Raw genomic sequence first — 19,104 nt, 5'->3', positions numbered from 1 at the left:
AGGGGCCACGGAGTCAGCCAGCGACCCGGCATCTTGAAGCTTTTCGTAACCCGTCTGCTTCCCTCCTCCCTCCGCATCCCCCTCCACCTCAATTGCCTCCCCCCTTCAAGCCCGTTTGGGTTCCCGCTTCTTTTTTCCTCTCCTCTTCAGTCCTCGGCGCACAATGCTGTCGCGGTCTTCCCTCAGCCGAAATGCGCCGCGTGCGCTCGCCGCCGGTCGTCGGTCCATGGCCTCTGCTGCCAACCCGACTTTCCAGTACGACGTCTCCGAGGCCGCCGGCGTGAAGGTTGCCAACCGTGAAGTCGCCGGTCCTACTGGCACTCTGGCTCTCGTGGCCAAGGCCGGTTCCCGTTACCAGCCGTTCCCCGGTTTCTCCGATGCCCTCGAGAAGTTTGCTTTCAAGGTTGGTCCCGACTGCCATCCATTGACCATCACCCGCCTCCTCTCCGTGCTAACTCGACCTTCCATAGTCCACACTCAAGCGCTCTGCCCTGCGCATCACTCGTGAGGTCGAGCTGCTGGGCGGTGAGATCTCCGCGACACACTCGCGCGAAAACCTCGTCCTCCGCACCAAGTTCCTGGCGGATGACCTCCCATACTTCACAGAGCTGCTGGCTGAGGTTGCTAGCCAGACCAAGTACACTGGTGAGTCGATTTCTCAATTGGCAGCGAACGGCCTACAGAGAGAAGCATATCAGTGTTAGGTCGGTTTTGCTAATGCAGATCGTTTGATATCAGACCACGAATTGAACGAGGTTGTCGTCGATCTCCTCAAGTACCAGCAGTTGGCTCTCTCCTCCAGCCCCGAGAACATTGCCTTTGATGCCGCCCACGGCATGGCCTTCCACCGCGGCCTGGGTGCTCCCATCACCCCCTCCGAGTCCTCCCCTTACGAGAAGTACCTGTCGGGTGATGCCCTCGCTCAGTTCGCCCAGGATGCCTACTCCAAATCCAACGTTGGTCTCGTCTCCACCGGCCCCAACTCCGCCGATGTTTCCAAGTGGGTCGGCCAGTTCTTCAAGGGTCTGCCCACTGGTGCCTCCTCCAGCCAGTACAAGGTCCAGCCCTCCCAGGCTAGCAAGTACTTCGGTGGTGAGCAGCGTATCGCCTCCAAGAAGGGCAGCGCCACCGTAATTGCCTTCCCCGGCTCCAGCGCCTTTGGCACTGCTGGCTTCAAGGCCGAGGCCTCCGTCCTCGCTGCTCTGCTCGGCGGCGAGTCCACCATCAAGTGGACCCCCGGCTTCTCTCTCCTCTCCCAAGCCACCAAGGGCTTCTCGCAGCTCAACGTCTCGACCAAGAACATCGCCTACTCGGACGCCGGTCTCTTTACCGTCTCCCTCACCGGCCAGGCCAATCAGATTGCCGCCGCCAGCAAGAATGTTGTCGACGCCCTGAAGAAGGCCGCTGCCGGCGAGGTCGCCAGCGAGGACATTAAGAAGGCCATTGCTCTGGCCAAGTTCCGCGCTCTCGAATCCGTCCAGACCCTCGAGACCGGTCTCGAGGCCACTGGTTCCGGCCTGATTCACGGCGGCAAGCCCTACCAGATCGGCGAGATCGCTCAGGCTATTGAGAAGGTCTCCGAGCAGCAGGTTAAGGAGGTATGATTTGAATCTCCATCCCCCATATATGCTTCTTATACTTACTATTTTGCAACAGACCGCCAAGTCCTTCCTCTCCGGCAAGGCCACCCTCGTCAGCGTCGGTGACCTCCACGAGCTCCCGTACGCGGAGGACCTCGGCCTGACGGTTTAAACCCCTTGTATACCATACAGCCCCTAGATCGAGGAAAAAGCGTGTTTCCTCGTTTTGGTTTTGATGTGACCACTTGTGCCTAGATTCCTTGCCGATATCTCTTTTGTCTTCAGGGTGTAGTTGACTGTAATACAATTGTACCTTATTTGATGCAGTCTTTGCGATGCTTGACCTTGACCCTATTTTCCACGTAGACTCGGTTGAGATTGACATCTTGGAAGGAAGCCTTGAAGTCTCTCGCTCTTTGTCCTAAGTCCATGATGAAGGACTTGCACCCCTAGTGCTCTCCTATTCTAAAACAAGACGAAAATTCAATGGACCGGTCATTTCGTGATACTAGCGAAATTCTTCTAATGCTCATAGGCTTTACCCTCAAAGTGCCAATTCGCCCACCATCAACATCCCCTTTCCCAACTTAACCAGTCTGTTGCGGGTAAGGGCAACAGGCCGTTGACGCAACACACTCTGTAGTATTCTGAGCCGTAAAGGCTAGGGGCGTTGGTATCGACGTCTCCAAAGAGCTAGTCATCCGGTCTTCGGATCTGATTCCGAAGTTGGGGTAGATCCATGTGTTATTGTCGTCCACCGGGGTTCTGTATAGAGCCTCTAGGACGTGGATCTGGGGGGCTGTAAGACAGACAGATTGATTACTGCTGGCTGAGCAAAGCAGAGCATCTGGGTAGAAATTTTGTATCTCTAGAGGGAAGCATAATTACCAACATTGGAGCAGGCACCGGTCCTAGAGGCAAGATGGGAGACCGGAAGAACTGGACGATGATGAACACTCAGGTTGCGCCAGGGTGTGGTTTTGCGGTTTTTCCTAAAGTGGATAGAGAATCAGACAACCTTGAAGTGAAAGTCACTCCCAGGGACTGGCTAGTCTTGGCTAAACCAGACAATTGGTACATGATTTCACTTCGTCTTCAACATGTCCATCCAAGATTCATATAACCTGCAAATATCTAAGAATCTCCCAACTACGGACCGCAACAGCATCAAACAAAAAAAATCAATAGATGTGCCAGCTATTCAGGTTAAGTATTTAAATATTTAGTCTATCCAATGGGCATCTTAAAGCTTAGCAGAGTGCTATCATTGGCCTTCAGCCCCGACGCTACATGCAAACAAAACCCAACGCCGTATCTCAGGCAATTAGAGTTCTGAAACAAAAATAAAAACCTCACTATCAAGCTTCCAAGAGCTTAACGAGCTGGCGTATTAGCGTGGAATCCTTGACAGAGAGCTGAAGTCGTCGCGGATCACGTCACTCTTGTACCGGCGTTGTACCAAAGGGAGTTCCCTAAGGTCACGGATTTCGTCTTCCTCGTCCGTCGGATCAGGTTCGTCCTCTAGCTGCTGGCTTCCTTCCGTCGGGCGTCTCACGCACATACTTCGCTTTAGAACGCTCCATAGGACTGCTCGTCGTCTCTTCCGACCACCGAGGTTGACTATGTCTGCGACGTCATTCTAGCCTAAAGGAAAATGAAAGCAATTGGCTTTTGACCAAATATTACAGACATGTTAGACCCAATTCCTCATGCGTATTCCACTAACCCGAAGCGCATCCATATAGCCGAGGTCAACACTGGCTGCGGGTAATGCGCCGATGCATCCACAAGGAAGATCACAATTACAATACCAATTAGCACTAAACGAGCGAACGGATGAATGGAAAGAAAGCTCAAGCATAAGCACGATACTGTAAGTGACGACTGTGGCCGGGTTGTTGTCAAAGGGCCGATTTACGCTACCGAAATCGGACGATTGATTCCTAACGCCGATATTGATACGGAGCATGACGGAGCTGGGGCTCCCTGGTGCCCCGGGGCGGCTCCACGCCGAGAATATGTTCCTGAGCACGTGCAGATTGGGATTGCGGTTTACTTTAGGACGGGAATTGTAGCCAATTGTTTCTCTAGGTCTATTTTGTTGACATATGAAAAGAGGGGAAGAAAAAGCGAACTACATTTAGGTGCTAAGATACGAGACTTGGGCGCGTTGAGTAAGCAATTGCGAGTGTATTCACTTGGGTATCGGGTAGACGAAATTATGAGTGTACGAACGAGGACAACCCTTTCCCTCCTCGACCGCTGCATAGCAGAAGGGTATCTCAAACCTTCTAGTGCTTCGCGGTGACGGTCTCGCCAGTCAGTTTTTCGACTGCTTCTTTGGCCCTGTAGAAAAAGGAGTTAGTCCGAGGTATCACATGAAGGGGAAAGGAGGTGGATCAAAAACGTACATGTCACCAAGAGCCACCATGCAGACGGTCTGCCAGATACCAAGACCTATACGGGGAGCCACACCCCGGTAGAGACCCTTGATACCGTTGTTCTGGTAGATGTAGTTGAAGGTTTTGCCGACCGTCAGGTTCTTGGGCCGGTTGGGGTCTTCGGTCTTGCTCTGCATCTCGACACGAATGACCTCAATTGGCTGGTTCCAGGCGGAAAGACCACCACCAAGACCGGACGCGAGAACCTTCTCCCAGGGGGAGAGCTTCTGGCTGTCCTCCTTGCCGGTGGTCTTGCGGATAGCGGACTCGGCCAGACGCGAGAGACCGAAGCGGGAACCCCAGTTGGTGGTCTGGCGAATAGCCACGGCGTTGACACCGCGGTTGATACCACGGATACCCTCCTTACGGTAGATGTCCATGAAGGTCGCGAAGGTGCTGGGAGGCTTGACGCCGGCGGCAGCCAGCTTGTGCTTGGTGATCTCCACCGTCTTCATGCAGGTACAGAAGCCCATGGTGGCATAGGCCTGGGCGACACCACCAGCCATACCACCGGAGATACCACCGACAAAGTCATTGGCACCGAAGCTCTTAGCGTAGTATTCGGCCTCGGAGGCGACGAAGAGGAGGACCGCGCCCTTGGTGGAGGCCTCAATCCAGGCCCACGGAATGAGTCCCTGATAGTCTAAAGGACCGGAGTTGCCATGTTAGCCTGTTTTGTTTCCACGTCCAATGATTGGGTTTCATCCCCCCACACTAGTTGCGTGGATCGGAGGAAACTGGGGGAAGGTGTCACGTCACGTACAACCGAGGATCCCGCCACGGCCCCAAATCCGACTCATAGCACCGGCGAAGCTGTCGCCCCGATTGGCGGCCATGGTCGTCTTGATCACTTCCAGCGGCTGGTGGAAAGAAGGGCACGTCAGCATTGTGTCGGGTCGGTGGTAACCAGTGTATAAAGGGTGAAAGACGTACCTGTCCCAATGTGGTGACCTCGAACATGTTCAAGCCAGCGCCGAGCAGCAGATTGCTGAACTTGACGGGCTTCTTCTCGAGCTTAGGCTCAGCGACCATCTCAGTAGGGGTAGACATCGTGTGTATGAGGATGCGCTGAAAGGGGCCCTGACCAAGGGATGTTGGGGCTTCGTCGCCTTTTAAGGGATCGAGGGAGAGTGGAGAGGAAGAGGGGATGGGGAAGTTCTTGCGAAAATAGCAAAAGAGTTTGATGAAAGGAAGAGAGATGGAGGAAGTCGCCAATTGTCTTATAGGGAATCGACGAGTCAGCTGTGTTTGGCGTTCCACTCATGCCATTGGGTACTGGGTACCTCCCATACCACCTTAATCGGGTGGCTCCGCAGGTACCAGACTCCTCCGTCGGCAATTGAATTCCAATTGCCTCCACTGACCATTCGTTCTCTACGGGATGAATCCGACAAAGCACGGACTCTATTCTATCACGATCCTTAATTCGTTCATTATATCGATTCATCTGCAATCAAGGAATGTAAATAACTGCCGAACCAGGTGGGTCGGTGAGGGCGGTCGGTTGAGAATCAACCGCCCAACAATTCACGTGTGCCAGATTCCACTCTGTAGCCGTCAGACCAAACCGTCTGGCTACGCCGTACACCTCTGCATGATCGTCCCGACCTGACCCGCTGTCAAGATAAGATTGCAAAAATACGATTCTACTCTGTGCCAAAGCTTAAAATACAGAGCATCCTCTGTTCATTCTTTTACGTGACCAATTATCATGTTTGGGGGATGGAAGTGCTGTTACAAGGCCCGCTCGAACCGGTCAAGTCCTATCATACAACATGACAAAATCACAGAAAAATAATACAAGTCTTAACTCAAAATCCCGGAATTCAACAATGAAACATCACTCCTTTACAGCTTGGCACCGACCAGCTTGGCGTAGGCCTCGGTGGAGAAGGACTTGGGGCGCTCAATGGGCATGCCGAGGGCACGGTCGATGATCAGCTGGGGCAGGACACCAAGGGCACGGGAAACACCGAACAGGACGGTGTAGTAGTTGGCCTCGGTCAGACCGTAGTATTGGAGGAGGACACCAGAGTGGGCATCGACGTTGGGGTAGGGGTTCTTGGTCTTGCCGTGCTCAGTGAGGACACCGGGGGCGATCTTGTAGACCTGGCTGACCAGCTGGAACATGGGGTCGTCGGGCAGCATGCGCAGAGCGAACTCACGCTGGGACACGTAGCGGGGGTCGGTCTTGCGGAGGACGGCGTGGCCGTAACCGGGAACGACACGGCCGGAGTTCAGGGTGGACCAGAGGTAGTCCTTGATGGACTGGTCGCTGAGGTCATTGCCGACGGCCTTCTTCATCTCGGTGAGCCAGTTCAGAACCTCCTGGTTGGCCAGACCGTGCAGGGGACCGGCCAGACCCTGGAGACCGGCGGAGAGGGAGAGCATGGGGGAGCTCAGAGCACTGCCAACCAGGTGGGTGGTGTGGGCGGAGACGTTGCCACCCTCGTGGTCGGAGTGGATAGTCAGGTACAGACGCATCAGCTCAACAAAGTCCTTGTTGCCGCCGAAGCCGAGCTGGTTGGCCAAGTTGAAGGAGTAATCCTTGTCCTTCTGGATGGGAGCGACCTTGCCGTCCTTGAAGACATTGCGGTAGATCTTAGCGGCAATGGTGGGCAGCTTGGCGATAACGTCCATGGAGTCCTCGAAAGTGTAGTTCCAGTACTCCTTCTTGTTGATACCCTTGGCGTAGGCCTTGGCGAAAGCGGACTCGTGCTCCAGAGCAGTCACGGCCAGGGAGAACTGAGCCATGGGGTGGAGGGTGCTGGGGCAGCGGTCGATAAGCTCCTCAATGAACTTGGGGACGTCGGAGCGAGCCGCCCACTCAGCAGACAGGTCACGAACCTGCTGCTCGGAGGGGATCTCGCCGGTCAGCAGCAGCCAAAAGAGACCCTCGGGGAGGGGCTCCTGGCCACCGGGGGCCTTGGGAAGGAGTTCCTGGATCTCGGGGATCTAAGGGGTGTCGAAGGTTAGCTCGCGAGTCCTTCACTTCTCCATGTCCTCGGCGGTCACTTACGGTACGGCCACGGAAGCGAATACCCTCCTCAGAGTCGAGGACGGAGCCCTACACAAACAAAAGTCAGTCTCCAAAAAAAAAAAAAAAAAAAAAAAGTTGGCGGCGATAGCTCTGGTTGCGACGTACCTCCCAGACAAGGGACTTGATGCCACGGGCACCACCGTAGGCCTGGTCAAGAGTGACCTCGCCGATCACCTTGTTGCCATAGTCCCTGCGATGGTTGTAAGCTATGACGAACATTGGGAGCGGAAGAGGGCGCAAACGACATACTTGCGGAGCTTCTTGACCTTCTCGATCTCAGCGGGGAGGTTGTCGGCGAAAGTCTCCTTGAGGGACTGTTGAAACAAGTTAGCATGTCAATTGAGCTTCCCGAAGCTCCAGGAGCGTACCTTGGCCTTAGCGGAGTAGCAGCGCGCGCCGTTCAAGGTGGCAGACTGGATGGGCTTTGCGATAGCGGTCCGCAGAGCGGAAGTACCAATGCGGAGAGAAGAAGCCATTTCGACTCTGGCAAAAGAAAGGAGGGGTATATGGATGGAATGAAGATTATGGAGAAGGGTATGGGGAGAAGAGAAGGAGAAAAGAAGGAAACCGAAGGAGAGCTCGCCCTGGATTTTCTCGGATTTTTCCATCTGGCCGTATTACAGCCGGTACGGTCACGGTTCGGGAGGCCGTTCACAGTGAGACCGCCTGGTAATTTTTCCCCCAACGGTAACACCGAGTACTGTCGGGCTGCCGGCAGATCCTCACGCAGTCCGAGCAGTTCCGTTGGTATTTGGGACCCAGCTTCCGGATCATCTGATTACGGCTCTACACTTCCTTTCTATTCCTGGACATGCCTAGCTAGATACTGGCGTATTCCCGATTCCTATATATTGATCCTTAAATTACATACCTCTCTACTGGGGACATCTGTCGATGTATATCCCGGTACCAGCCTATCCCTGAAGGGGGAATGGCAGTGACGTCGGCAAGTCGCCATCCTGCCGTGCCGTCATCCGGAGCCCCGAGCTGCCAGCATTGGCCCTCGGCATCGTGGTTTTGGTACACGGGGGTCATCATGACCGCTCTGGCCCAGGTGCATCCCAACTGGATCGCATCTGACACTGTGACGCCATTGCAGTCCTACGCTCGTGTCCTTATGTCCCAACGCGACTCCCGTTTATAACCGGAATTCTTCTGAAATAGTTCACCGAAATCGGGAGCTCCACGGCACGAACGGGCAGACGGGAGGAGGCTAAAAAAACCAAAAATGAAAAAAGGCCCGGCGCCAATGATCGGAATCATCTCCGGCCCCATGGTATCCACACCTCCCTCCCGTAGCGCGAGAAAGGAGAAAGGTGTAAAACCCAGGACCAAACTTTCTTGCGGTAGCCGGGGGAACCGTGGTTGGATACGGGGCACCGGGGAGACCAAGCGCGCAGGATGTTACGGAGTGCGGCACAGACCATATATGCAAGTCGTCTACGGGTAACTGAAGCAACCAGCTACGCAGTATATAGTCACGTGCAGTCTGCCCAATGCGGCCTAGCGCCCAGCCCCTGCAAAAGTTCTTTCTCCCGTTTTCCTCGTTTCTCCTTCTTCCCATCACCATTCGCCAACTCTTTTTCATCACCTTTCCATCTCGCTCATCTTCGCCATCACCCGCACGGATTACCTGTACCCTGTAAATCCGTTCCCTGGTTTCTTTCACCTTCCCCTTGGATCTCACGGCAGTACGCCCTAGGTTGTACCTCGTACTCGTACTCCGGGCAGGGTGCCCTTCCCTGGACACACATTCGCTAGGCTGTATTCCAGCTGTAGGCGCCAGTTCCCTGGTTTCGGTGAACACGCTCGTGCTGTAGTGAAGAGGCGACACCTATAAGATATCAGGCTTGACACTTAATCTTAGGAGCTTCTCCTGCACTACACTGCTCTCGAAGTAACGCTTTTGGGCCATTTGTCCCTCTCCGGATTTTCCTGGTCCGTACAAAGACCTGCAATAGAGCCGCCTTAAGGATCCTCCTTTTCGCGAAGTGAAACTTGCGCGGAACAACACCGCGCCGTGAAACATGTCGTCCGCCGTAGCGGAGTTGGAGAACTATCTCCAGTCCATGCTGGCCTTGAAGCCACCAGGAGTATCGGGATCCAAGATCCACAGCATCACCACGCTCTGCACTGCCAACGTTCAGGTACGCTTCACTTCATGCCAGTATCCCGAGACCGGAGACTAATCAACTCGACAGAATGAATCCGTTCTCATCCAAAAGATTTTCACTCATTTCAAGAAGGCACCGGGCACCCACAAGCTGGGCGTACTCTATGTCGTAGACTCTGTAACCCGACAGTGGGTAGAAGCTGCTCGCAAGGCCGGGCAGCCTCCAGGCAGCGCCGCCCCTGATGGCACATTCGCCGCCGGTGTCAACCGAGTCACAGAGCTCTTGCCCGTGCTGATGACCGACATCATAAACAATGCACCCCAGGATCAAAAGGTACGCACTAGACATGCCTGCGTGGCGGGGCCGTTTTTAGGGGTCGATCGCGTCTATTCGCGTATCGTCACCTCACGGCGCCTGTACTCGACTTCACCTGTCATTTTTCGGGCGTTTTGGCCCTCCTTTTCTAGATGATCGTATTGCTCACGTATTTATTTTCTCCACTTCTAGGAAAAGATCAAGAAACTTATTGACATCTGGGAACGCGGCCAGACGTTCCCGACATCCATGCTCTCTTCATTCCGAGAGAAGTTGACTTCTCCCTCAAGTAAGATCGCCCTTCTGCCTTCTACTTATCTCACTCGCAAAACTAACATGTTCCACAGATGTGGAGTCCACTACTCCCGAGGGATCTCCTGCCCCGGGCATGAACCAGCTGGGAGGCCAGCCCGCCCCCGCAAATGGATCAGCGGCTGCACCGGATACTTCGAGTATCCTGAAGGCGTTGGCGGACATGGCCAAGCAGAACACCGGTGCCCCCGCCGCCCCGTCAGCCCCGGCACCAACCAACCCTCTTGCTGCTTTGATCCCTCAGGCCTCCGCTGATTCCTCGCTGGCTTCGTCTGCTGCCAATCCATATGCCGCAGCTGGCAACGTGGCCAATCCCTTCGCCGCTCTGGGCGGTCTTGGCCAGAACCCTATGGGCCAACCTCAAAGCCAGAGCAACACGCCCAATCCCTTGACCTCTGCACAGAACCCGCTGGCCGCCATGATCCCCCAGACTGGTGCCGCGCCCGGCATGCCCGATGGCAACGCATTGGGTCAGCAGCTTCAACTCCTCCAGATGCTCGCCTCACAGGGCATTCCTCAAGACCAATGGGGCGCAGCTTTGCAAATTTTCAGCATGACCAACAACATGGGCGGTGCCAACCCTGGCCAGATGCCCGGCTTCCCTGGTATGCCCGCTATGCCCGCTATGCCTGGTATGCCCGGGCCTGGTGCTGCCGGCTGGGGTGTTCCTGACGCGCAAAACCGTGATGAACGCGATCGCGACAGAGAGCGTGACTACAATCGCTCGCCCGGTGGATACCGACGCCGTTCTCGTTCTCCAGGTTGGGATCGTGGACGTCGCACCGCATCCCCTCCCCGCCGTCGTGACAGCCCCGTCTATGGAGACTACCACGGCGATTCACCCGGACGCCGCGGTGATGCACGTGGCCGTCGTGGCAATGATGGATATCGCCAGCGAAGCCCTCCTGGACGCAGACGTCGCTCTCCCTCCCCTCCTAACAAGGACCCCAACCTGCCTCCCCCCGGCCCCAAGCTCATTGAGTGGGACTATTCGATCGGCCAAGGCAACATGAAGGTACTCAGCCGAACTCTCTTCGTCGGCGGAGTCACCTCGACCGAGGCACAGCTGCGTGCGCTCTTCGGCAAGTTCGGTATCGTCCAGACCTGCATCGTCAACATTGACAAGCGCCACGCCTTCATCAAAATGATCAGTCGCCAGGACGCAGTCAGCGCCCGCGACGGAATGGAGTCTTTCCGCTCCGGTGAAATGCAACTCCGCACCCGCTGGGGTGTCGGCTTCGGTCCTCGCGACTGCAGCGACTACCAGACCGGCGTCAGTGTGATCCCTATCGAGCGCCTGACCGAGGCCGATCGCAAGTGGATGCTCACTGCCGAGTACGGTGGTACTGGCGGACGCCCCATCGAGTCCGGAATGGTCGTTGAAGAGCCAGACATCGAGATTGGCGCTGGCGTGTCCTCCAAAGCCATCAGCCGACGCATCGCAACCGACACCGGCGGCAAGCGTGGCCCCCAGTCATCCCGCGGTGGGCCTACCAATGAGCAGCGGTTCGGCGGCGGTGGTCGCCGCCAGGAGCGCGATGGATTCGGTGGGCCCCCCAACGCCAACTCGGCTCCTCAGGGCGACCGGGACATGTCCAACATGAACAACCCCGCCGTCCCTCCCGCCGTCCCCGCATACGGATTCAACTTCGCCAGCATGCCCATGCTCCCACCAGGCTTCATGATGGGTGGAGCTCAGGCCGGCCAAATGCCCGGCTCGCAGCCCCCGCCTCCCGGCCAGGGCAACTAATTCCCCAAAAAGCGACATCTTTCACTTCACTTCTGCCCACCTATACTCGACCCTTTGGGCCCATGTTTTCTCATCACAACTTTGTTGCATCTGGGTTCTCGGTATCGTCCACATAGGGAAACTGGCGTTTGATGGTTATTCTTTCGAATGGAGAGGGAGGCTTTGTTCTTTGCCTGCGTTCCCATGGGTTTTTCGTTTCTCATGTAACCACACTACCTGCATATTCCCATTTCCACCCCATGGTTCCATAATGAATCGACGCCGTTCAGGTGGCGAGAATCAATACTGTATTATGATCTTTATCTTCATTCTATCTATGCTTCTACGGTAACGGCGATTGAAGACGAACATTGTGGTTCCATGCGTCCAATGGCCTTTGGGCAGGTAGCTGTGGTTTTTTACATGCAAATGGTCCAGATACGAGACTTTAGGATAGTGACAATTAATCAGTTTAGCATCAACAGCTGCTAGTAATTTCACTTATTCACATTGTAGCATTATCGTAGTTTCATCACCTCGGGACAAGTCTCCAGGTCTAAACCTGATTGTCCTCGGGGGTATACCGGCGACCATTTTGATACTCATACGTAATCCCCCTCATATAAAAACCCCCATTTTCTAGACCAGGGCAATGCCTCGTCAGGTAGTAGGTGCCGCAGCCTTTGATGCGCGGAAGGACTGCTCGAAATCGGCGATGATGTCGTCGATATGTTCGGTACCAACAGAGATACGAATCGCATCTTCCGTCACACCAGAGTCCTCTCGCTCTTTTTCACTGAGCTGCTCGTGGGTGGTGGACCAAGGATGAATAGCCAGGGTCTTGGAGTCGCCAACACTATAAAAAGTCAGAACATGCACGAATAGGAGACAAGTCAAGAAAAACATACTTGGCAAGGTTGGAGATCAACTTGAAGCCATCAACCACCTGGCTACCAGCAGCAGCACCGCCCTTAATACCAACAGACAACACACCACCGTAGCCACGGGTCAAATATTTCTTTGCCGTCTTGTGGAACGGGTGATCTTCCAGACCGGGGTACGAAACCCAGCTAACATGCTCATTCTTCTGCAGCCACTGAGCCAGAGCCAAGGCGTTCGTAGCATGACGCTCACAGCGCAGACTCAAAGTCTCAAGACCGAGAATCAGTTGCTGGGCCGCGAACGGGTTCAGAGCTGAACCCAAGTCGCGCAGGATCTCAACGCGCACGCGGATGGCGAACGCAATGGAGCCAAAGGTCTCCCAGAACTTCAGACCGTGGTAGCCCTCGGAAGGTTCGATGAACTGGGGGAAGCGGGCGCCGTTCTTGCCCCAGTCGAATTTGCCGCTGTCGATAACCACGCCACCGATCGTGGTGCCATGACCACCAATCCACTTGGTGGCGCTGTGCACGACGATGTCGGCGCCGTGGTCAATGGGTCGAGCGAAGTATCCACCCGCTCCGAAGGTGTTGTCAACCTGTTTACTTCATCAGCACCTTCTCAAGTGTATCTCGCGTATCAAGCCACACTCACCACAAGAGGAACACCCCTATCATGCGCAACCTTGGCAATAGCCTCAAAATCAGGAACATTATACCTTGGGTTCCCGATAGTCTCCACATAAACAGCCTTGGTCCGGTCATCAATAGCGGCAGCAATATCAGCCGGATCATCACCATTAACAAACTTGGTTGTAATGCCCAACCGCGGCAACATAACCTTGAACTGGTTATAAGTACCGCCGTACAAGTTACTCGTAGAGACGATGTTATCACCGGCATGTGCCAATGCCGAGATAGCCATGAACTGGGCAGCTTGGCCGGACGACGCGGCGACGGCGGCGACACCGCCCTCCAGGGCGGCGATGCGCTTCTCGAAGACGTCCACGGTGGGGTTCATGATTCGACTGTAGATGTTGCCGAACTCCTTCAGGCCGAAGAGCCGGGCGCCGTGGGCGGAGTCATTGAAGGTAAATGAGGTTGTTGCGTAGATTGGGACTGCGCGGGAGTTGGTAGCGGAGTCGGGCTCGTGGCTTTTTTTGTGTGAGATCGGATTTGGGATCTGGTGCAAGTGGGATTGGATACTTACCCAGCGTGGAGCTGGAGAGTCTCGAAATGGAGATTCTGGGGATCGGACATGGTGAAATGCGGGCGAAATCCAATGTTTGGGGTCAGTGGTTATAGGAACAAGATACTCGACTGGTTTGCCTGAGCAGTATATTGGAAGGCGATACCGGAGGTCTGGGGGATTTCACACAGTTATAAGGGAGGGGAGACTGCGATGGCGGGGAAGCGGATGGCGTGATTGAGTTGATTGCAGGCCAGACCCCAGCTCCGTCCTCTCTTCTCGGGTAAAGGCTTGTATGTCGTGTCGATTCGCCGTCTCCACTCTTTGTTTTTTTCTCTCTTCAGACTCGTCATGCCATACGCGCTTGCCACACATCGGCGGCCACTAGCAACTAGCATTGCTGGCTCGATCTTGAGGCGCACGAGGATCTATCCACTATCCCGCCGATATTTATACCCTTTGTAAGATCTCAGCAAACTTGTAGTCTATGCAGGTCCCTGGCTCTTTTGCAGGTCGGTCGAGGGGTACAGGGCTCTGCTATGGTCGAGTGGGGAGAACCGTGGATCAACCGACCAGTGCCCCGTACCCCCGCATTGAATCTTCCAGGGTTGCCCGCGGGCGCTAGGAGTACCCCGAGATATTTCCGAAGTACCCCAGCTAAGAGAACTTTTGAGTGCTTACGAGTGGGCACGTTAGTGGCTTGAAAGATCTTAGATATTCACTATGCCCTGGTAGCTTTATGTGGTTACTTCTTCGGTGCGACTCATTGTAGAAAAGTTCAAGCGCCAAATCCGGCGATGACGGAGAACGAGGCGAATTATTGTCTAGTGCAATATATTGCATCTCTTTCCATGGGGTATTCAAGCGTGCGGTATTCACCGGTTCAGCATGATTGGAGCCCTTGCAGTGAGCCGTGGAATGTGATAGATGGCTGCCTAAATGACGAAATACCTGTTTTGAGGCAGCACTTGCCAAATGCTTCAACATACAAAGAATCCATTTGAGGATTTACAAAGGCGTTCGACATGTAAAACACAAGCACGATCGGACAATATCCAAGTCGACCCTGTTTGAGCCACTGGATCACCGGACACATTGGTTGGCGGACGCCACCTGGGAGCTAGTGTGGAGAGTGTTTCACATGCTCCCGGTAACCATTAGGCATTCGACTTGGCCTGCAGACTATGCTGATGGCTGTGCTGCGTTTATTGTCAAGTGCATATAGGCAGCAAGAAGATGAAAATAGACGTTGGTTATTTGTTGTCAGTGAGAATATAAAGAGGCCGTGATCATCGTGAACACTCTTCAAACATCCCCGACCGCAAAACAAGGTAAGCAAGGTCAGCCCTACCGATCATGCGTGCATCCACCCATTTGCCAAGGTGTGCCCGATGACGCCTGCGCGACGAAGGTGGCTGAACTGACCTACTATATTTTCTTAGCCTTTATTTACTACCCTCCTGCCCTTTTTGCGTCCTTGACTCAACCTTCCGAACCACAACATCTTTCTCGCACCAACAACATGAATCTTCCCTTGATCCAAGCTGTGCGCATCGTGCAGATCATCTTCGGTCTGATCGTACTCGCGCTGGCCGCTTATGGTGCGTTGATCCTCCGTTGACCCCCTGGTGCGGGTGAGTCCCTGGTATGCTGACAGCCGCTGCAGTGATCAGCTCCTTTAGCTGGTGGTCCTCCTCCAGCACGGTCGACTTCATGCTCTTTCTAGGCTGCTGGACAAGCTTCGTGGCTGTCCCTTACCTCGGCGCTGCCCCGATCTTCTTCCCCCGCTTCGCACACCACTTCGTGATTCCCGCCGTCGAGGTGATCACCATGATTTTCTGGTTCGCCGGCTTTATCGCGCTCGGTGCGGAGCTGCCTTCGCCTGCGTACTGCACGTGGAGTGCATGCCATGCTCTTCAGGCCGCCACTGTCTTCGGCGCACTTGAATGGTGTGTATTCTCCGATGTGACGAGTGAACAGCACACTAACTCGTTGGAAATAGGGTTCTCTTCTGTGTGACGACCTACTTCGCCATCGTCGATCTCATGAATCACCAGCGCAGCGGTGAAAGTGTCCAGAAGACGCAGCACAACGCCCATCTTGGCGTGTAGGGAATGGTGGTGTCTTCTTTTGGAGGATTGATTTCCGGTCCAGAGTCCCCCTACTTAATACTGCGATTGTTTTCCAACGATACCCGATACCCCCCCTCGGCGGCTATTAGAGTGATCCACGACTTGATGTTTTTTTTTTGGGTTGTGTTTAATTTGAAATTTGAAAATTGAAATACGAAGTTGAAATTGAATCGAGTTGATGTAGTTACGGCCAGTGATAGTTAACTAGTTAACTTATGTCAAACTTATTATGGAATCCGTTTATCAGTGCTATTTCCCGTTTCGCTTATCGATGGACCCACTGGAACGGAAACGGTTCGAACGTCCATGGTTCCATTCATTGGGGATTTTTCGGGCACGCGAGCCAGAGTTTTCTTTGCGCACGTAAAAGTCCTGGTTTTGTCTAATTATCAATTGGTCAAAGAGTAAATAGGACGCAGTAAACAGTGCTAAGTAGAAGTATATGAGCAACAAGCTCCTGATCGGCACCGGCGCTGCCGAGAAAGGCGGGTGGCGGGCGCGCCTCGTGTCACCTCGTGGCAACGTTAGTTCGATTTCTTCAGGGCGTGCTAGTAAATCTGCCGGGCGTTGGAGCTACTTGGTCATGCAGTGATTAATTTCTACTGGCAAAGTATAGATAAGTAAAGCTCAGACCGTTCGCCACCAGAAAAAGTTTTCTTGGTCGGCGCGGCCCACATTGAGAGTTTTCGCGCGGGTAGTATCCGCCGACGTATGAAAATTTCCGTCAAATAGCCCGGAAACGTGCAGGCCAAGAAGTGAAGTGATCATTGCATCTGTCTTCCAATCTCTACCCGGGCATATTGATTACATTCTGCAGTCGGTTCCTTTTACATAACGCTATCTGGGCCGATCTGGGAGGGATTAGCGTCGCGTGCTTCTCCACCTGTTGCAGCAGAGCACTCGGAGGCACCCGCTCAACGAGTTGAGAGTGGAGAACGTTACGTGAAAGACCTTCTGTTTCAGATCCTGTCCGCCCTTCTCCTCTTTCCTCCAAGTCTCCAGTCCTCGATCTGAACTGCTTCAGTCCAGACATGGCCTCAGGTAAGGTCGAGAAAGGAAAGATGGACTCGGAGGGTCCAATCACGCCGGTTCTGCAGCAATATCCTGCTCCTGACGACGCCTACGATGTCGACTACGAGAAGCACGGCGCTGGCCGTGAGTCCAATCCGCTGCCCGATCTGAAGCGTAGACTGAAGAGTCGTCACTTGCAGATGATCGCTATCGGTGAGTAGATCGTATGGAATGCTTTTCGGCGGATTTTTTCATGCTAATGATCGCAAAGGCGGCACGATTGGAACTGGCCTGTTCATCGGTAGCGGCGCCGCCGTCGCAGATGCCGGTCCTGTCGGTGCCCTCATCGCTTACATCTTCGTCGGAAGTATCGTCTACTCGGTCATGATCGCTCTGGGAGAAATCGCAACCTATATCCCGATTCCCGGTGCCTTTACCGCGTATGCCACTCGCTTGATCGACCCCAGTCTCGGTTTCTCGATGGGTTGGATTTATTGGTTCTCTTGGGCGTCGACATTTGCACTCGAATTGACGGCCACGGGTTTGATTATTCAATTCTGGGATTCCGATATTCCGATCGCCATCTTCATTGCAGTCTTCTGGGTCGTGATCATTCTGTTCAACATGGTTCCCGTCGGCTTCTATGGAGAGATGGAGTTCTGGTTCTCGAGTATCAAGGTCATCACGGTTATCGGCTTCATGATCTTCGCCATCTGCATGAATGCCGGTGTTGGCAAGGAGGGGTACCTCGGCTTCCGGTACTGGGTGACCCCGGGTCCGTTCGTTGCCTTTGAACTTAACGATATCGGCGGCGACGTGTCTCTCGCCAAGTTCATCGGCTTCTGGTCAGTTCTGATCAAGGCCGGCTTCTCTTATCAAGGCACGGAGCTGGTCGGTATTGCGGCCGGTGAGACCGAGAACCCTCGCAAGACCGTCCCTTCCGCGATCAAGAAGACTTTCTTCCGCATCATCTTCTTCTTTATCCTGACCATCTTCTTTATTGGTATCGTGGTGCCTTCGGATGACCCTGACCTGTTGAACAGTGAGGGTAGCGGAGCTAGCGCGAACAACGGCAATGCTTCGCCGTTTGTGATTGCGGCCCGACGCGCCGGTATCAATGCTCTTCCGGATATCATCAACGCCGTCCTTCTGACCGTGGTGCTCTCCGCAGCCAACTCGAACGTGTACAGCGGTAGTCGTATTCTGGTTGGATTGGCCCAGGAAGGCTTTGCTCCGCGGTGCTTTAAGACAACGACCAAAGGCGGTGTTCCTTACTGGGCCGTTCTCTTCACCGCTCTGTTCGGCCTGCTGGGCTTCATGAACGTGTCCAGCACGGCCGCCAACGTCTTCAACTGGCTGCTCCAGATCTCGGGTGTGGCCGGCTTCATCACCTGGTCCTCCCTGAATCTCTGCCACCTCGCATTCATGCGGGCACTCAAGGCACGCAACATCTCGCGGGATGTTCTGCCGTACAAGGCCGCGTTGCAGCCTTTCCTCTCGTGGTACGGGCTGTTTTTCAACGTCCTGATCATCATTACCCAGGGTTTCACCTCATTCATCGGAGGATTCCAGGTCCAGAACTTTTTCATGGACTACCTCAGTCTGATTCTGTGGGTCGTTCTGTATGTGGGACACAAGGTGATCTACCGCGATCCCTTCGTCAAGCCTCTTGAAGCCGACCTGGACACTGGCCGAACCACGGCTGAGAATGAGTCCTGGGAGACGACCGAGCCGACGACCTGGTACGGCAAGATCTGGCACTGGATCAGTGGCTAAGTGCATTGTATATTTGTATATTGTTACCGGTGTGGATATTCGGGGTTTTTATTCGTTTCGTGGCATGGGGTATGGCGTTTTACGATTTTCAGTGTATATGATAGTTACCATAGAGTTAACGCGCAACGATAGACCGTGCGCAAAGCATACTTCATTCAAAGGCCGAAGTTCTCGACGACATGAGTTGCCATGTGAAACCCCATGTGAGGAAAGCAAATGACATCGTCGCGTCTCACAACGTAGCCGGGGTGGGCCACTAGCCTCGGTACTTGCTTATGTATGGGACCCCTTACAGTTAACCAAGTACCGCCACAAAACAGCCGAGGTCCCTTCGCCGATCGTTCCGTGAATGGAGGAATAACCCAAAAGGTCGATGTCTCCGGATTTCTCTTTTCTACTCCAGACCCCCTACTCTTCCCCCACACTCCTTGTCCTTACCTATCCGATCTCCGGGGATCTTTCTGGGAGGTTATCTCTTTCACTCCTCTGATCAGATCCTGAGTCTCTCTCTGGTATGTGTCGTCTCCGTCCCCGCGACATCCGAGCGCAGTCAGACATGTGCTAATGACCGTCGGGCCAAATAGACA

At 54.2% G+C, this 19,104-nt stretch overlaps 8 protein-coding genes across 8 annotated transcripts; 4 read left to right on the top strand and 4 right to left on the bottom strand.

Moving 5' to 3' along the window:
* Positions 1-163: 163 nt before the first annotated feature.
* On the top strand, positions 164-1,752 carry N7498_010435 (ubiquinol--cytochrome-c reductase subunit 2; the record flags this gene model as incomplete). Its single annotated transcript, XM_058457491.1, has 4 exons — positions 164-403; positions 471-645; positions 739-1,598; positions 1,657-1,752. The coding sequence occupies 4 exons, from the start codon at positions 164-166 to the stop codon at positions 1,750-1,752; spliced, it is 1,371 nt and encodes a 456-aa protein (XP_058304390.1).
* A 1,991-nt stretch (positions 1,753-3,743) lies between these two features.
* N7498_010434 (putative mitochondrial DNA replication protein (Yhm2)) lies at positions 3,744-5,071 on the bottom strand (the record flags this gene model as incomplete). Its single annotated transcript, XM_058457490.1, has 4 exons — positions 3,744-3,926; positions 3,992-4,664; positions 4,785-4,881; positions 4,955-5,071. The coding sequence occupies 4 exons, from the start codon at positions 5,069-5,071 to the stop codon at positions 3,872-3,874; spliced, it is 942 nt and encodes a 313-aa protein (XP_058304389.1). The 3' UTR covers positions 3,744-3,871.
* Positions 5,072-5,869: 798 nt separating this feature from the next.
* On the bottom strand, positions 5,870-7,537 carry cit1 (citrate (Si)-synthase CIT1; the record flags this gene model as incomplete). The annotated part of the gene is made up of 5 exons (XM_058457489.1): positions 5,870-6,976; positions 7,041-7,088; positions 7,167-7,251; positions 7,311-7,375; positions 7,430-7,537. 5 exons carry the CDS (start codon positions 7,535-7,537, stop codon positions 5,870-5,872), a joined length of 1,413 nt encoding a protein of 470 aa, XP_058304388.1.
* Positions 7,538-7,880: 343 nt separating this feature from the next.
* Positions 7,881-8,096, bottom strand: N7498_010432 (uncharacterized protein; the record flags this gene model as incomplete). The annotated part of the gene is made up of 2 exons (XM_058457488.1): positions 7,881-7,905; positions 7,933-8,096. 2 exons carry the CDS (start codon positions 8,094-8,096, stop codon positions 7,881-7,883), a joined length of 189 nt encoding a protein of 62 aa, XP_058304387.1.
* Positions 8,097-9,041: 945 nt separating this feature from the next.
* On the top strand, positions 9,042-11,552 carry N7498_010431 (Nrd1 complex RNA-binding subunit; the record flags this gene model as incomplete). Its single annotated transcript, XM_058457487.1, has 4 exons — positions 9,042-9,208; positions 9,263-9,508; positions 9,683-9,779; positions 9,838-11,552. Exons 1-4 carry the CDS (start codon positions 9,089-9,091, stop codon positions 11,550-11,552), a joined length of 2,178 nt encoding a protein of 725 aa, XP_058304386.1. The 5' UTR covers positions 9,042-9,088.
* Positions 11,553-12,191: 639 nt separating this feature from the next.
* N7498_010430 (O-acetylhomoserine aminocarboxypropyltransferase/cysteine synthase family protein) lies at positions 12,192-13,669 on the bottom strand (the record flags this gene model as incomplete). The annotated part of the gene is made up of 4 exons (XM_058457486.1): positions 12,192-12,387; positions 12,440-13,008; positions 13,065-13,563; positions 13,620-13,669. The coding sequence occupies 4 exons, from the start codon at positions 13,667-13,669 to the stop codon at positions 12,192-12,194; spliced, it is 1,314 nt and encodes a 437-aa protein (XP_058304385.1).
* A 1,451-nt stretch (positions 13,670-15,120) lies between these two features.
* Positions 15,121-15,709, top strand: N7498_010429 (MARVEL domain-containing protein; the record flags this gene model as incomplete). The annotated part of the gene is made up of 3 exons (XM_058457485.1): positions 15,121-15,199; positions 15,265-15,547; positions 15,601-15,709. The coding sequence occupies 3 exons, from the start codon at positions 15,121-15,123 to the stop codon at positions 15,707-15,709; spliced, it is 471 nt and encodes a 156-aa protein (XP_058304384.1).
* Positions 15,710-16,761: 1,052 nt separating this feature from the next.
* Positions 16,762-18,517, top strand: N7498_010428 (putative arginine transporter; the record flags this gene model as incomplete). The annotated part of the gene is made up of 2 exons (XM_058457484.1): positions 16,762-16,954; positions 17,013-18,517. The coding sequence occupies 2 exons, from the start codon at positions 16,762-16,764 to the stop codon at positions 18,515-18,517; spliced, it is 1,698 nt and encodes a 565-aa protein (XP_058304383.1).
* Positions 18,518-19,104: the final 587 nt, after the last annotated feature.

The sequence above is a fragment of the Penicillium cinerascens genome (genome assembly GCF_028974065.1).
Source record: "Penicillium cinerascens strain IBT 15544 chromosome Unknown scaffold_4_segment0_segment1, whole genome shotgun sequence".
NCBI classification, from domain to species: Eukaryota; Fungi; Ascomycota; class Eurotiomycetes; order Eurotiales; family Aspergillaceae; genus Penicillium; species Penicillium cinerascens.
Note: the sequence above shows the minus strand (reverse complement) of the source record. Positions and strands in the feature narration are given on the sequence as shown.